The 18,316-nt window shown below is 47.6% G+C and overlaps 1 protein-coding gene across 1 annotated transcript in view; it reads right to left on the bottom strand.

The window, feature by feature from the left end:
- SLC8A1 (solute carrier family 8 member A1) overlaps positions 1 to 14,559 on the bottom strand; it is a 108,868-nt gene extending 94,309 nt beyond the window's left edge. Inside the window, exon 1 of the mRNA XM_009644295.2 lies at positions 12,756 to 14,559. Within this exon, the coding sequence (XP_009642590.1) occupies positions 12,756 to 14,554 (1,799 nt within the window). The 5' untranslated portion in view covers positions 14,555 to 14,559. The remainder of the gene's footprint in view (positions 1 to 12,755) is intronic.
- Positions 14,560 to 18,316: the final 3,757 nt, after the last annotated feature.

The following is an 18,316-nucleotide window of genomic DNA, read 5'->3' as shown; positions in this document are numbered from 1 at the left end:
CCGTCCAAGTAGGCTGCTGTGGCTCTCCCTTCTCACTGGTGATGGACGCTCCTCTCCTCCACTTTGCACCTGAGACCTGAGACCCCAGCACGATATCAGCGTGCCTATAGTCTGGTCGTGAGGTTACAGTGATTGGGGACTGGAAATCAGCACCTCTTGCGCCCCAACTGCATGGCCTGGCTGCCTTGCCCCCATTGCGAGCCAGCCCCGTGATCGTGCCCATGGAAGCGACAGATGTCTCCTCTCACAGGTTTCCTCCCAGCACCGCCAAGCCTCTCGCCCTGCATCACAGCCAGCAGCTAACAGCTTCCCAGCATCTGCTCTAAAAATGCACTGCTTTAGCGATGTAATGAGCTCCCCAGGTTGAGTCTTTTACTGACTCCCTACAAATCACTGAAAGGACAAACTGCTGTTTTGGTTCATTAGCAAGTGCTTTGTAGAAATCTGTTTCTATATTTGCAAGAGACCAACATGCTAATTCATACTAGGTTTAGGAAGACTTGCACTGAGAAGCAACTTAAGCCTCCCACCTTCCCTTCCAGCTCTGCAGGACTGACAATAGAGAACAATTCTCCCCACAAAGCATGGCAAATTCTCCCCTGGCACACCAAGGGCCAGACAGGGCACTCTAGATGCTAGTCAGCATTCTTCTTAAAACCCCAACTCTTGGAGCTCTGGGATTCAACAAGAAATTTAATTTTCACCTAACACAATGAGTGAAGAACCCCCTGAGGCTTTAGCTCTTGGCACAGCAGAAGAGAACATCACCGGAAAGGCTCAGGCAAATAAAATGAACCTCAATGGCATTGGCATCACTTTCAGGTCTTGTAACATTTTAAGCAGCAGAATCACCAGGGAAGCTGTCTGTGACAACATTGCAGATGAGACTCATGGGTTCTGCACATGGACCTAGAAGAAAGTGGGGGCAAAGACCAGGCAAAAGAGGAACACCAGGAGACAAGGATGCAGGAGAAGGAGCTCTAGGCTTTTGCTTTCACTTTGCAAAGTTACTGCCTTCAGGAGGTAGAAGACCTTGGGCACTTTATATTTACAAATTAAAACAGGCACCACCTCCTTTGGCACCCAAGGCTGAACTAAACCCTTTCTTAAGGGTTTGAAGTTGCTGAGGAAGAATAATTTTGGAAAACTTAAGGCTGGTTCTGCAGTTCTACTCTGCCAGATGATACGAATCCATCCAAGCTTTCCCTCATCATGGTTTTATTACATTAACACCGAGAAGTAGATATGGGGTAAAAGCTACTGCTGCAGTCCACAAAGCTTGCTGGCTCAGCTGACACAGCGCAACAGTGAATGTCTGAACACAAGGCAGGCACTTTACAGGGAAATTAAACTGTTCTCCTGGCTTGGAGAGGGCAGGCTAAAGGATCAAAAGTCAAGGGCTATATATGTGCTGTGGCAAAGGAGAAGGGAGGGGAAGTGGCTGCTCTAGTGGCTAGAGCAAACTTGTGGGAAAACAACCTGAGATAACTTTGCAGAATTGTGGAGCAAAGGGGAACATCGGGCTGGTGCTCCCTGGGGATACCAGGAGGCCCCTGGCTGGCAGGCACAGGGGCAGGAGCTTTGTCTCCTGTGCATTGGGAGAAAAGGGAACAAAGACTGTTTCTCTTCCTCAGGCCAAGTATTTACAACCCTCTCCGATTTCCCCTCCATTTTCAGGATAGCCTCTGCTTACATAGGTGTCTGCAATGGTGTCTGCCCAGCTGCATGGAAGAACACAGCACTCTCCCTCTCAGTGGCTTTGGGTCCCCATTGCCTGCTCTGGGAGAGGACACCACACAGAAATAAGGAGTCAGTGGTCCAAGGGAATTTTCCTAGCTCTTCTCTTCAGATGTGTTTCCCAGATGAAGTTTAATAAGCACAGCCCCTAGCCCACTGCTGCCTTCGGATCTGTTCATTAGCACCTTTGTGAGAGCTTTCCAAGATTGCCAGTTCTCAGGGGGCTGAGATGCGGTGTTTTAATTGTATATAATTAAATACTGCTCCCTTATCTAGATTTCAAAGTTTACTGTTGGGGCTTCAGTACCAATGCTCTCTTCCCCTCTAATTAGCTTCCTTAATCTGTGCAGCCTTGCTTCTTCCCCCATGGGGACAGGGCCCTCCTGCAGGGAAGCTTGGATTGCATCTAATTATTAGCAAAGGAGACAGACAGCAGGCGAGCACTGGCCCTGTCCCAGATATCCATTGTGAGCAGAGCGCAGATTGGGTGGCCACAGGGAAGCTCTGAAGGTTGCATGTGCATGCACGCATTTAGTCTTTCTGCTCCATCTGTAGGTTGCTTTGCATGTTACCCCATCACACATTTGCAGAAGACCACGCAGGACAGAGGCCACCTGACTGATGTACAACTCGCATCATGAATGCTTTGCCTGGCTAGCACATAACAACAGGAGAGGAAGACTTCCCAAGACCTCATCTGAACTAATCCTGCCCTAAAAGAGACAATACACCTGATATCTTCAGTAAATTTTTGAACAGTGTCTCTAAGCTGTCCTGTGCTGTTGACAAAGGTCACCCACTCCTCCAAGCTACTCCTGAGTGGACCCATCTGTACTAGGAGGAAATTTTCCCTCCTGTGTATTCTGAATTGCTTCTGTTGCTTCCTCAAGACCTTGCAGACACAAAGAATATCTTATTGCCCTTCACATAGCACAAGGCTTAGACGTTGCCTATGCCTGTGTCTTTCTAAAATACTTTCCAAATTAAATGGCCCTAGTTCTCACAGTCTTTCACCGTTGGTCACATTTCTCAGACCACCAATCATTTTCTGTGCTTTCCGTTGGACTCTTCCCAACTTCTTCTGAGAGAGCGTAAGGATGGCTGCACTCCTCATGAATATCTTCAGGATGACGTCTCTCTCATTCATTGTAAGAGCATGACGCTGTGAGCTCAGATTTGGCTGCTGGGTCACAATGGCACCCCCTGACTCGGTCGTTCCCCTCCCACTTGAATTTGTGCTTATGTCTATTCTTGCACAAACACTTTGCAGTGTCTTGCTTCTGCTCAGGCTGTCTCCAACCCCATCTCTGTAAGTCCCCATCCTACCTTCACTAATGCTTCCAGCCTCTCCACTCTTTCTATCTGAAAGTTTAAACACCAAATTTCTCTTTTCCACACTTAACAAGCTCTCGTTCAGACCAATCCACCGTTTCACCCCCATCCAGTGCCATGTTTCTCCTTCCAGACAAGTTTGACCCCATCACCCCAGTGGCCCATTTACAACAGACTGAACAAGGCAACACTGAAAGGCCTTCTGAAGCTGAGTGATGTGACAACCACTGCTTCTCCCTTACCCAAAAGGCTGGCATAAAAGGAAATTAGGTTGGCTTGATAAGATTTGTTCTTGACAAATATATACTGGCTGTTATTCATCTCCTTGTTATCTTTGAGGTACTTACATATAACGTGCTGATTTATTCTAGGCTCCTTTAGGTACCGAAGCAGATCCAGTCTGGCTGAGCTGCTTTTGAAGGCAGCTCCTGAGCTTGCCTGCAGATCTCACCTATTGCCCAGGACACCTTGCAGAGGGACTGCTAGCAGCTCTAAGAGCCCCTTGGGAATTTTCCTAACAACATGGGGCTAGATTTCAGTATTCTCGCTGGCTCTGAGGACAGGTAGGTTACATCATCTCTGTCCTATACCTGCAGGCCTCATGAACAGAGACGTCCACAGAAGGACCTGCTTCTTGGTGGAATCTGTTGTTCAGCTCCCTTCCCCTTCTCCCTCCGCACTGCTAAGGCATGGACAGGACATCTCCTTCCCCTCTAATTCTCGTCCAGTTCAAGCTCGGCCTGACTCTGACCCAACACTCCCACGCTGCTCTGTTACAATCCTCCCTACTAAACTGACCCATTTTCAGGTTTTTGTATGATTCTTTCTGAGTTCCAGGTCACTGGAGAACTTGTGAGTCAGGTAAATCTGTTACACTTCCCTCCCTTTCCCCTGTGGTAGGATCATTTGTGCCTGGGGCATTAATATCGACTTTGCTTATACTACTTTTACCCTATGTAGGAATGATGTCTTAACCCCCTAGATCCCATCACATAGCCAGTTGCTAAGGAGGAACATAAATTTCAATAACCAAACCTAAAGTGTGAGTGCAAATCTACTGAACTAAGCAAATACAAAGTCCTGTGCAGGCTCTGGTGCCAGGTAAAACCTGCTCCCCACCTGCTTGAGCCAAAGCAACAGGTTTCACCTCAGATCCAGCCTCCTGCTCTCAATGAAACCACCACATCTCTCCCCTGCTCACTGCAGCTCTATTTTTTCCAGACTCCCTGCAGAACAGACTTTTTTTCTGCCTCATGTGCTGTGACAGGGCTGCATATTCATGTGAGAGCTGTGCAGTATTAGGACAGTGGAGCCCGGCCTGCAGAATGACATTGCCGAGAGGGAAAGGAGGGCTGGCGGCTGCAGACGCACAGCTCCTTGGACCACAATGTCCACCGTCTCCAGACAGGCGTGTTTCTTGCCCATATCTAAAGGCATGCCAGGATAAGTCATCTGTCACAGCTCTGGCGAGAGGAGCGCTCGGGCTGCACAAGTACGGTCTTGGGTCAGAGGACGGTAGAGCCAAGGCCACATGAGACGGGAGGACGGGGAAACGCCTGCAGAGGCCCAGGAGCTGAGCCATCAGCGCTGTAAAGCTGAGAGGCTGCCTGGGCAGATTGAGGGGCTGGTGAGCGCTTTAACGGATCAATATATTTCTACTCCAAATTGTTAGTAAATGCCCAACATATAACTATTTTGTTCTCCTGGAAGCAAGCAACAGAGTTTGGAAAAGAACTCAGCGCAAATAAATCCTTTTGTTTTGTTTTGTTTTGGACTCAGCAAGAAACTTCACGTCCTTCTTAAATCCCAGCCAGCAAGACCACAGCTTTGTCACCTGGTGACAGTGCATCTGGCCTCTGGGACAAGGCTCTCCTCAGGGCGTACTGGGCCTGTGGTTAATTTAGAGCCGCATCGCATGACCCCAAAATAGCGCAGTGTGTGACTACCACACACCACTGTTCTAACAAGAGCAAATAACCAGAGGAATCACTCAAGCACTCCAAAAAGCAAAGAAGCTTCCTCACAATGCCATAAAATTTAAACCACCTCTAGAAAAAACCCAGAGGTAGTGTCGCTGCACTGGACTCCACTCAGCCCATCTCTGCCCCTGTCCTCAGCCACCTGAGAGCATCTGCAATCAGAGGACCTTCCCCTGGAAAGGACTTTGCTCTGTTGGGGCAGGCATATGCCATCAGCTCCATCTCTCTCCTCCCAGCACCCAGTTCACAGGGATCTAGTCTGTGCCCCCGTTCTTTGTTACTGCTTTGTTTCTCATTGCCAGACACATTTTATTGTTACTTTGATTGTGTCCAGACACTAGGGAAATGGAACCATATAGGGACTGGACGGAGGAGGCACATGCTGGTCACCCTCTTACTTGCACAGCAGTGGGAATATTTTCTCTCTTACGCTAAGATATTTTTAAAACAGAGAATGCCGTTATTATTTGTTGTGACCCAGGATCCAGCATTGCCATTCTTGGAAACCAGCGCAATGCCTCCAATGTCAGTGTCAGAAACATTATTAGTAGAGTTTTTGATATCTCCCAAGATGTCCTTAGGCTAAATGGCATTTATGACTTCGAGAGGGCTGACCTTAACTCCAACCGTGCCTGAGACTGCAAAGCAGAGAATATACTCACCAGTACCAGTGCAGCTAGGCCACGCACCCAGCCATCACAAACACTGTGGCTGCGAAAGCCTAACTTTTAATCAAAGCTCCTTACTGTAGAAGTACAGGTGGTTCAGCAAGACCAGACAGTGAAGGTTAAGCTAACACAGTTACCCTACTGTGCTGGAGAACAGGGGAAGGAGCAGAGACAAGGGATAGCATAGGTGCCTTTCCCCTTGCACTGCAGTGATGTGCATGTCCTTGCTAGTGAATATGCTATTTTGTCCCTGGTGTGAGCAAAGCCCATAGGGACATGTACAAGGCAGAGCCAGACATCACCTCTGGTACGCAAGCCTGCCAAGGGCAGAGCGACATCACATGCCCCCTGCCAGCAGAGAGCTGGCCGATAGCGCTCCGTCCGCCCGCAGCGTGTGGGACGATGCCTCTGGGCTCAGCCTCTCCCCCCGGAGGGGGTCTGTTTCTGACTCAGCCAGTTGTCTGCCAGGTCCAGCTTCTCCTCTCTTTGGCTTTGGATGAGAGCAGATGTTTCTCTGCCCATCTGCACAGATGCTTGGATGCCGGCTGTGGTCAGCTGTCTGCTTTTCGTTCTGTCGCCCTCATTCTGAGCCCACAAATTCAGCCCTGCTGCTGGAAGAAAACTACTTAGTGCCACCCACTGAGGTCAAACCTGGGGGCAAACTGTCAGAGGAAAGAAGCCTATTCCCAAGGCAGATGCACAACTTGAACTCAGCACTTACATCAGGGTCCTGCGTACCAACTATTTACCTCTCCCTGCTCAAAGATTTGCCATGTAAAGGATCCCATGTGCGGAGGAGGGAGAGGAACAGACCCTTGCTCTGTTGACAAGACCTGCGTATCACAGGTGGTGCTAATACTCCTGCCAGTGGTGCTCAAGCACGTGCCAGGGAAAGAAGAGAGTCTGCAAAGGAGGAGAGGGCTTCTCCTATCCCCCACTCTTGTCTCCCCAGCAAGAGCTGAAGAAGCTTCGCTAGCGTTGCTGCTTTAATTTCTTAAAACAAGCCTAGATCCCGTGTTTTATAAATTACTACAATGCATTTAATAGGTAGCCTTTTCATAAAGGAGCACAGCGGATGTGTACACAGGCCCTGATGAAGCTAATAACTGCCTCTCAATGGCTTTCAGAGAGTTATTACATATTTAAGATCCAAGCTCCCTTAATCAACCACAGAGATGCAGCTGGCAGCAGTAAATTGCCAACAACAGCTCATTACAAATAAGGAAACATTGGTTTTTTCAAGGACAAAAACTGTGTCAGTTTTCAGCGAGAGCTAACCACTCTTATCCTCACCCTTCTCCCCGCCATTCCCCCAGTGATATGTTGGCACAACTTGCTTCATCCAGTAACACAGCCTCGCTGTCTAATCCCCTCCATGGGGGACATCATCACATCGAGTTCCTAGATTTCATGACTTATTTGGGCAAACAGCACAGACTGCATCCCGTGCTCACCCTCCCCAAGCAAGCTGTGGGCAGGACTTGTCCCGCACCACCATGATGACATGCCACAGGAGCACACCCGCTGGCCTTACTCTGGGGAGGAGAGGACCAGATCAGGCCATAAGACACTTAGAGACACAGTGGTGAATATGAGCTTTGCAGGATTGAGACCTGACATGGCACCTGGAAATGATTTTTTTTCAGTACACACCACGTCTGTGTCACTTGCTGCCCAGTCTGTGTGCACAGGACAATGGTGAGCACCTGCAGGCACTTGGGCACAGGAGGAAAGGGAATCTCTGTGAACACTGTGTGGCCTTATTTCCTTGCTGTCCCCTAACAGAAATGTGGAGGTTGTCCAGTGCAACCGAGACAAGAGCACAGAAGTTTCAGAGAGATGCACATGGCTGGGAGATACTAAAGCTAACATTTTAGGAGTGTTCAGGAAAGAACGTTCATTGTGTGAACTAAGAGAGAAAAAAGACAAGACAGCTCACCCTGTTATAGTTGTATCTTCCCCCCTTGAAGAGGGGACAACCAGCTTTTAGCCTGCAGGACCCGAAGCAATGATGCATTTCAGCTAAAGGAATTTCTCCTTCAAAAAACTCCCCTGGAAAGGGAAACAGGCCCCCATGCCATGCCCCAGCCTGGTGCAACACTCATTCTCAGCTGGCCAGGGCCACCTCCCATAAGATGGACCCAGGGCACTGGGCGCTCCTGCCAAGGACCCAGGACGTAGGTCCTGGTGGCCATATTTGAACTGCCTGCAAGTCCCATTGGGCCAGGAGAGACTGCCAGTGGAAAGGGGAAAACATGCTCTAAAACCCAAATTGGGCAGTGGAAGCAGGCTAAATAAGAGTTTAATCTTTGTTTGGTCTGTTTTGATATCTCACACTGTGCCTCCAGACATTAACACTGTGCAAGCCAGGTCTTATGAGGCCAGGGATGCACACTGACGCACGCAAACAAAGTGGGACAGACAAAGAGAGAGATAACCTGTTCAATGATGAAATGTGAAAAGGGGAAAGTTTGTTTGCTACACTTTCAACATGGATTACAGTGGTGTCTCTGCCACATCAGAAGACTCTCTGCTCTTTGACTGTGTCCTACTGCAAGGTTTGGACTAGATGACCTCTAGGGGTCCCTTCCAACCCAAAACATTCTATTCTATGAAGGTTTCATTTTTTTCTCTGAAGCTGCAGGCCGTGGGTGCAAGACTGAGCTAGAGAGGTCCCAGGTCTGAGTCAGTTTATTTTTGCTGTTTCTTTAGAAATACCTCATAGAACTTCTTTTGGAAAAGAAAAGGGGAACTTAAAAAAGCAGTACTATGGTATTACTTGGTTCCCCCCCTGCCACAATCTATGCTTATTGACATTGACATTTTTAAAGGGCTCTTGGGAGGGAGGCTATGTGGTCTCTGGGGACATTTTTCCTAAAAAAATCAGAGGATTTAGCTCATGTTTGTGTCACTGTTAGCATTTGGCTCCTAGATTTATGCTTCCAGAGAAATGCCAAAGCTGGCTTGGACAAGTCAAATTCAATGAGCCAAGAGTGTCACTTCCTAAACTTGCAGCAGACAGATTTTATAAAAACAGCTAAACTATATATTATGTACAGCAAGATCTATTGACACAAGATTCTCCATGCATTGACAGGTATAACTGCAGAGGTGAAATGCCAGTTTAATCGGTTATCCATATAATTGTGTGTACCATCTTCCTCACTGACTTATTAAGGCAGTAAAAACTTTTCTTTTGGGGGGTGTGGGTGCAGACTTCTGTAATGCAGATTGTAATAGGTCTCTAGTTGCAATGTTATCTCTAGAAAGACTACTATATTTTGAACATGAAAGAACACACAGTTTTTGTTACCCTTGCAGTCACATCTGGAAGAGCTACCCCTCCTGATGTTTCAAGACAGCAAGAAGAGATCCCATCAGCTGAGGGGAGGATTGCTTCCTCCGCTAAGATAGGAGGCTGGCATTCGGTCAAGAGATAAAAATACTCTGGCTAGATGAACTAATGACCTCTTCTATGATCACAATAGCTGTGATAGACGGGTGGGCGGGAAGAGCCAGCAACTACACATCTTCTCCACGTTCTCATCACGAAAGCTTTAATCACTAATGGAGATGCAAGACAAGGCTGGAGTCACCTTATTGAGGATGGCCTCAGAGGGAAGGCTGTCTCTTACACTTTAAATGATAGCACCCTGTCCTACACCGATGTCTCAGAGCCCTAGGTACCTGTGCCGCATCACTGAGACTGACCTTGCTGAGACCCGAGTCAGACATCTTTAGCTTTCTCACACCACTTCGAACAATCTGTTGTGCAACCCCCTTTGCAAAACACATTTAAATGCTGTTTCTTTCACTTGCCAACATGCACCCATTAAGCACACAAGCTGTGCTTGAGGATCAAGGAGCAGAAAAGTATCACTCCAAGAGTGCTGGGATAAAATGTTCCATGGGAGGACCAACATGTTCTCCATTATACATCTCTTTTGGTGGCACTGGAATGAGATCTTCGTTTAAATGCACAGGAGTGGCATGGTTTCAGCAGTTACACAGCTATTTTGTGTGCTCTGGGAAAGGGGACATCAACAGATGGCAAAATGGGGAAGTCTCTCTGGATGCTGCAAACAAACATGTTACGTAACTGGGCCTTTTGGGAACTGGAGGAAGGTCTCCAGAAGATCAGGGCCCTCCCAGTGCTTTCTAATTTTGCTGGGACTTACCAGCAAGCTAGCCCTCTAGTAATAGAGGCTTGTACAGAGTTTTCTTTCATCCTTGTGTCCCCCTGCACTGCCCTACCGTTGTTGTTAGTGACCCAGAAAAACAAATCTCACTCGATTTTATCAAGCCGATTGATACAGCCTAGAATGGCAGAGCTGAAGAGGCACTAAAGACCTTCAGAGAGGGTAGCAAAGCCATCTCTTGGCCACCAGAGCATGGGAAAACCTGAAGTTTTAGAACTTTATTGAATCAAATGTGCTAGGGAATTGCACCATTCTACATAGCTGCGATTTAGCTGAAGCACAGCACTAAGAAGCAATGACATAGCAAACAGGCTTTAGCTCTATAATCCACACATTGTGTCAGCACATCTTCTTTATTCCCATTAGAGCAAATTCTTCTGAGAGAGGATTCCTGTAAGCAGCACCTCAGCTTCAGGACCATGCTGCCTTTGTGCTGCAGGGCTGTCCTAAGCTTGTGCCCAGGCAAGCATGGACCTCCAAGAAATCTTCTGCAAGTCAGATTGTACCATCCAACGCCTGAACATGGACTGTAGCAGCTAAGTTTTAGATGAATACCTACTGCCTTTCAGACAGATGAGTAGACTGCAATTTGTACAGCCAGTTTCATCCTTCTCCCAGAAAAATCGGGTATGTGCATGTCCTCTCCCACCTGAATGGAGGAAGCCCCTTGGTCAACATATGGCCCTACAGTCACCACCTCCTCCCACCCCAGTACCCAAACCCTCATCTATTCTAGTCTGTGAAGTCCTAAAGTGCTTCTCACTTCAGGAGTTTAAAGGCAAGAGAGAGGTGATGGCAATGCCTTGGCATCTGCACAGAAAAACCACACTTGGCTTTACGAGAAAGCTGTTTCCCCCCGTTTCTTGCTTGCTGTGCACATGCTGACAGCCAGTAACAAAAGGAAGGAGGAGGCTTGCCACTGTGGCGAGGGCACACCAAGCATGCCCTGGGAGGACAGCAGCAGCTCCGACAGGATGCGGTCAGGCCATTTCCAGCACACCCCTTGGTTACTGGGCTGGTGGCAAAAGTCAGCACTGAACAGCTTACTGGAGAAAAGGCCCCCAGCAGAGGCAGTAGGCACAGCACAGTGAGCCCCGGTGCAACGCCGAGGAGAGGGCACCGCTGTCCCACTGCAGAACCCCACATCACAGACTGAACACCAACAGGCAGCGCAGACACAGGTGAAACTATGTGCCTTTGATGAAGGACAGCACAGAGATCCTGGCCAGAATGATGCATCCAAGACAAGGGGGAAGCCCAAATCCCTCTGAGCACAGTTGCAGAGCCTGCGGCCATGTGTTTGGCCTGCCATGTAAACATGTCACATCCCAGGGGACCTGAGATCAAACACCAAAGCCTTCCTGCCAATAGCCCAGTTTTGCTAGTGCTGAGTGACCTGGTTAAAAAGTAAAGGGCCTTTGGGGGATATCCTTATAGCCTACTTCATTGCATCTCTGCAGACAACTCCCTACTTCTACCAGAATGAAAAAAAAATAATAATCAAATAACTGCATAGCTCTCTACTACAGTTATCATTCAGGAGGCAGGAACAATGGCACATTGTGTGCTCTCGACCCTTGTGTAAGCAACATGTGTGTTCTGGTCTCCAGGTTGCTGGAGCTGTGAAGTTCTTGCTCAGTTTTTCCTGAGAAGGCCAAACCCCAGCTGGTCTAATACCCTGCCTGAGAACTACAAATCACTTTTTTCTTTCTACTTTCCCTGCTTAAAGGAGTTTTATGATTCCCTCATTTGCTTCATTCTCCCTGTGCACACGGAACAGATACAAGTAATAGGCAGAACATAAGGCCCACTCTCGGCACCCATCATGGGTCTGGCGCAGCTCCTAAGAGACCAGATGTATGATATGCAACACCCAAGCCAACATTTAGCTCTCCCTTTACATAGCAGTGCCCTTTATCAGTGAGTGCTCCAAGTTCTACACAGTGGTTTTGTGCTACATAGTCTGCGGTTGGCAGAGACTGATCTACAGACAGAGACTTCACTTGTAGGAAGAGCCTGAGGCTAGAACAATGCAACTCTCAACCTTGTTCCTCCCAGACCTGCAACTGGGCAAGGAAGTTTCTTCATGACATACCCAAGGATAGATGTTTTCTACTATGATTTACTGGGCTAATTTATATTGTCCATATAATGTAATAAAGAAGGCTACAGCACTAATGATTTTTCCACCATCCACCTAGCAACACCCAGGAGTAGCCTCCAACAGCTTCCAGTCTCTTTTTTATTTGCAAGCAGACAAATGTGGCTGCAGTTGCATCCTAACCATGAGGCTTCTCTGCATGACAATACTTTTTCAGGGCATGTATTGGACAATGACCCAGGCCTGCAGCATTTAGGAGGAGGTGAAGTAACCTTCACCAAAGCCCTGAATGGAGCATCAGTGGAACAGGCTGTGGCCCAGTCCCAGATGACCTGACCCTCAACAGGCAAGGGGAAGTAGGTACCACAATTCATACACTCAGTTTAGGCCCTTTGTGATTGGGCGGTAAGAGCCAGCTCTGTTTTGTTGTCTGCGCCACTGTAGAACAGAGGCTACAGAGATCTGCTCAGCACATGGGTAGGGTGTGGGAGGCTGGGCTCGCAAACCAGTCCCACCTCCCTGCTGCTGGAAGAGTAGAGTGTCCCTGAGCAGGCATCACTCTCTGGTCTGTTAGCAAGGCAGGAACACATCATTTCAGGCTCTCCAAAGCATATAAGGCCATCCACGGCTTACTGCAATGTGCTGGCACCCAAACACCTCCAGTGCAACTCTGGGAGCCATGTGCATTCAATTTCAGGAGAACCAGAGACCGTAAGTAACAAATAAAACCTTCACTTACACTATCTCATCATTCTGGAACTCCAGCTCCCCACAGGTGTCTTCAAAGTCCTCTCCTCCACCTTTGGCTGAGCCTTCAATGGTTTTGTAGGGCACAATAACATTTCCTCGTGCACCAGAGGTTCGCAACACTTTCACTTCCATGGTCCCCACACTTTCACTGACATGTGTTACTGGCTCCTCAAAGGTGAAGATGCCAGCATGATCATCGTCAAAGATGGTGACGGTGGCAGTAGATGGTGATCCCAGGCAGGCAAGTGTTGAGACACGACCAGCTTCAAGAATGCACTCATCTGAGGCCTCAATGCTCACACGGACGTTGCTGAGATGGACCAGGAAGTTCTCATCCTCCTCAAATATGTCATCATCGATTATGCCAACTCGGATTTCTTTCTGGGTCTCTCCAGGCTTGAAGACCACTGTCCCTTCAGTGAACTCATAGTCAGAGCCAGCATTGGCCGTCCCATCCTCTGTCCGGAAGTCAACGTACACCGTGTTGGTCAAGTCACCTCCTCGGCGAATGATGGTCAGGGCAACAGTGCCACAGTTCTCCAGACACTGGTAAGTAGCCTGCTCAAAGTAGAGCTTGCTGATAGGGTCATTTTCTGCCACCTCACTGTTGACCTCGTGCATGCTGACGGCTTTACGGGCCTGGTCTGCAGCATGTCTCTTCAAGATGTTACCAGCTCCTGTCATGAGCCGAGTGGCCTGAATGCGGTAAAAGGCCCTGCTTTTCTGCTGCTGGCTCAGGACCTGGTAGTTAGCCAACTCTATAAGCTGTTCAATTTCCTTGTCGGGGTGCTTTTGTTTCAGCTCTTTCAGGATCCTAGCCATTTCCCTCCTGGCTTCCTCATCATCCTGGTCCTTCTCATCCACCTCCAACACCAGTGTCCCATCCAAAAAGTTCTCCACATGAGAATTAGCAACCTTTCCATCCATCTCGATATCAGCTTTGGAGGAGGGCCGGTCACCCTCGTGCTCAATGATCATGCCTCTCTGCTTGCCAGCTCGGTATTTCTTGTAGACGTACTTGTAAAATAAAAGCCTCCTATCAGCTATCCAGGCAAACACCACACAGATGGGGAAGAAGAAGAAGGTGAGCAAGCCTTCCCAAACCTCTACAATCCCAGGAGAAGACACAGATAAAATAATGTAAAGCCAAGTGTAGGCAAAGATGCTCCAGGCCGCTGTAACAAAAAACACTCTCAAGTGCTTGATCTTCCTTATCTCTCCATCTGGAACAACGTAAACACAGATTGCAATGATGACAAACATGTTAAATGCAGCACTCCCCACAATTGTGCTTGGCCCCAAGTCCCCTGCTGTGAAGCCATGGCCACAAACTTCAATAACAGACAGGAGGATCTCAGGGGCAGATGAGCCCAAGGCCATCAGTGTGAGGTTGGAAACGGTCTCGTTCCAGATCCTCACTGTGGTTTTGCTGGTCTCGCCATTGGGCTTCTTGATGGTTATTTCCCGCTCTTGGGATGTAATGACTTCGATGGAAGACATGAAGCGGTCAGCTATGATAGATACTCCCAGGAACATGTACACCATCGCTACAAAATACACTGTTGCCCGAGCAATTTTGTCACCAAATGAGGGGTCTTGGGGTTCCCATATTGGTAAAATCACACCCTTTTTGCAGATGTATGAGCCAGTGCACTCCTCAGTGTCATTCACAGGCAGTTCGCTGGGGCTTTCTGCACGTATGCCATCTGCATGGAACAGCAACACCAGCACAACGCCCAGGAGTTGGAAGCTCACTGGGAAGGTTGGTGGGTGAGTTGCTCGCGACATGGCCGCTTCCACCGAGCAGGTCCCAAATGTCCTCAACCTGCAGAGACAAAAGGAACGATGCATTAAGTGAGGCCAACCAGAGGGAACAGATTTTCCTGTTTATTTCCCGTCTTTCCCAAACATATAATCAAGCTACCCTGTTACTCAAGAAGACCCATCTAATGAGCCCCTTTGTGTTATGATTTCTGCAGTTTTCCATGTACAAATCATCTAGTTCAGTTATCTGAACAAGGACGGATACAGATGCTACCAGTGGGCTAGCACCTACCCCCTCCTATGATGTTTAATGCCACTTTCTTTCTCTTCACTGAAAGCCTATTTGTTCAATTGCATTTTCTTGTTTCTCATCTAATTAAAGGCCATCATTCTGCTTCACAGCTGGCAGGAATGTTTCCCATTTCAAAATTACAGTGCACTCACTCCTTGGAGTTCAGGGTAAGAGCAGGAGAGCACAGGGAAATCTACTATCCCCACATTATTTTTAAAAAATATTTTTGTACTTGCAATTTTTAATCCCTGTAAACTATGTATTTCACAGCCTTTTCTTGCTCACAGTCCTCCCGAGCATCTACTCTACATCAGAAGTCTGCATGAAGTGAGCTCAAGTCCTGGCAAAACCTTATTCTTAACAGTAACTTGGTCATAAGGTGCACCAGAAGGGCAGTCTTTAATTAATGATTTTGGAGCCATTCCTTCCACAGCGCATCACTTTGCACCTTCCCAAAACTGGAAAGAGCCCCATATGCATCCAAGCCTGGCTCTCTTGGCATGCTCTGAGAGGAAACCTGTCCCTGCACTCTTTTCCCACTAGGTCAGCTTTGATGGCTTCCCCTTCAAGGGCCTTTCTCACTCCATTTACAACATCAGTCATCAGGCATGACAGCAGTACTTGCCCTTGTCCTGCCTCAGGATTTTCCAGCAGTGTAGAGGAGCTGTTAAAGAGGTTTGCAGTTAGTTAACAGTGCATAAACTGACAGAACACATGCCTTTAAGACGCTTAGTGCAAAAACCTGAGCATGCTCAGTGTTACATTCTTAATTTTACTAGCCAATAAAAGCCAGATTCCTAGTTATTAGAGCTATATTTTCTCCTCAAGGAGAGCCTTTGCCCTACTATGCTTCTCCATTCCAAGTTAATTGAATCGCATGGTACTTAAAAATGTTTCTATGAAGAGAGGAAAATGAGTATGTCAATATCTTCACTTTGCTGGAGAATACAAAAAGCCAAACTGGTTTTGCTCATAAAAAAACACACCCCAGAAAGAAGAAGAGAAATAAAAAAAGAGCCCAGCCATGAAAGGTTTCAACTTCAAAGAGAAGGATGGTATTCCCAGGCCCATATCAGAGATGGGACACAAGTAAGAGATGCAGCCAACACCTCCAGAAGCCCGGACTCCGCAATGCCTGGCAGGTCTCACCCTACCATTTGCCATCTGCCTGGTCTCCAGCAAACGCAAGGCCAGGTCTGACAGCTGCATGCGCTGGGAGACACAGACCAACCCATCCGCGCTGAAGGCTGCATCCAGCGGCAGCATCCCAGCTGCCACCTGGGCCTGGTCATAGCACTTAGCCAGGGCTTAGCACACCTTCCTCCTGAAACAGGGCTTGTTTCACAGCCCAGCTGGGAACCAGGCCGGCTCTCCAGCCACACAGCAGGCTACACATGCTGCATTGCTGACTGCGAAAGTACAGCCAGGCAGGCGTTCCTGGGGAGAAGCATTTACCCTCCTGAACAGGGACACACCAACGCCTCCATGAAGAAAAGCACCTGGTCACCACCACCCATCTCCTCATCCCCCATGACACAGAAATCACCCCTCCTCATTAGAGCAGGGGCATATTACGCAGGGACAGGGCTGCGCACAAGTGAAGAACTGGCTGGAGGAAGGAATGGGTACCATCCTGCGCCCATGTTACAGGACCTGCTCCACAAAGAGACATTGCAATGACGGATCAAAGCCCTCTCCTCCTTGCTTTTATTGAAGGATGTTGTAGTAGGATTATTGGGCTGGAAGAAGAATACCGAGAATTTATCAAGACAGTTTTACATAAATGACATTTCCTCATCAGGAACTGTTGGTCTGCCTCCCCCCCCCCTCCCAATTTTCTAATTAAGAAAAGAAAGCAATACACAGAGCAGGAAGTGAGCAAGTCAGAGAGCTGGGTGATAAGAACAGATAAGATGAACAAGAAAAAGCAAGTCTCCTGTATGAAGACAGATTTAAAAGAAAGGAGTTGTTTGCGTTGGAAATCTTGCTGAAACTACAAAAAGCTCTTACTGCTGGAGTCAGAAGCCCTGAACATTGCTGCCCTGATCACAGTCCCTGGGTACCTTCTGCTTCCCAGAATGCAGGCTGTAGCCACTGCTTACAAATCTGAAGTAAAAAATTGAAAACATGATGTTTGTAAAGAAGAGTACCTTGTTGCAGGCCATTTGGCAGATAGCTAAGTTGAAACAGATGTGCGTTCATGGTCATTGAAGTTTAGCCGAAGCATGAATTAGTCACCCAACATCTGTACTCCTGTGTTTCACACTGCTCCAAACCAAGTCTCAGAGGCATTTGATAAAGGGGTTGTCAAAACACAGGCTGACTTGGTATCTATGCTGTGTATCCCAGATAGCTCCTAAGTGTAGTTTTGGGGGTTTTTTTTAGATAAGTAGGCTTAAAAAAAATGTAGTGTGGGCATAAAATATTACTCAGCTGCATGGTTCTTCACCCTCTCTTTCTAAAGGGTAGTAGTTTCAACAGAAAACTCAAGAGCATCCACCTGCCCTTGTTCAGTTAATTTTCTCCCTGTGGCAAATCATATCCTTGCACATGTACAATTATTCAGAGCAACCAGGCATTGTGAAATCCCCTTGGCAAGAAGAGGAAACAGATGGTTCTAGAGAAAATATTATGCTTTGGGTCACTGATTTAGGTCATAAAGAATAGGAGAGTCCCATCACACTTTGGACCAACTCTACAGTCTTAAAAGGTTGTGAGCACTGGAAGTCTCAGCCAGAAAAAAAGACACCCACTAAATCAGATTAATAAGTCACTTGAACTTTATTTGCCATGTTCTTCCCTTTCAAACATTGTAATGTAAGTTGGTTTTGGTTTTGGGTTTTTTTTTTGTTTTGTTTTGGTTTTTTTTAATCAAGACCCATATTACGTTTAACGGGAAGAAAAAATGCCTAGAGGCTTGCATCTGAGCAATCCATCTTTCTGGCCTTCCCATCCAGCTCTCCATGTACAAACAACATTTTTCCCTCAGACTGCAGGAGATAAGAAACATGGAACTTTTCTGGAGAGTTCAGATGGGTGGGGAAAGGCTGAAGCTTTGGAAGAAAAAAACCCACTGGCCTTGGCAATGTGTCAGGACCCTTCTTTGAGTGGCAGTAGCATCCTCCAGCTCTGTGTTGGACTTTCTACAGCATTTTGTGGTGCGGTCATCAAGCAAGATTCACCAGCTTTCCTACTTGAACTGATTCACAATGAGTGTTATTAACACCAGCCTCAGGAATTATGGATGGCTAGAAAATGCGTGGCCACAACATGCTGGTTACACACACAAAATCAGAGCCTGACACTCAAAATATCTCTGAGAAGCAGCTGCTATAAAATTAGCAGCAATGCTTTATTTGTACAATCCAAAATAAACAGCTTGGTCCCCAGAGACCCTCTTACTCTGCATTTGCATAGGGTCTCGGCCCATGGTCAGCACACTGCTGCAGGCGCAGCAGTAGGAATATTCCCAGAAAAATCATTCATATTATTCT

The sequence above is a fragment of the Egretta garzetta genome, unplaced genomic scaffold, assembly GCF_000687185.1.
Source record: "Egretta garzetta isolate BGI_Z169 unplaced genomic scaffold, ASM68718v1 scaffold360, whole genome shotgun sequence".
Classification (NCBI taxonomy): Eukaryota; Metazoa; Chordata; class Aves; order Pelecaniformes; family Ardeidae; genus Egretta; species Egretta garzetta.
This window is presented reverse-complemented; position numbering and strand designations above follow the sequence as displayed.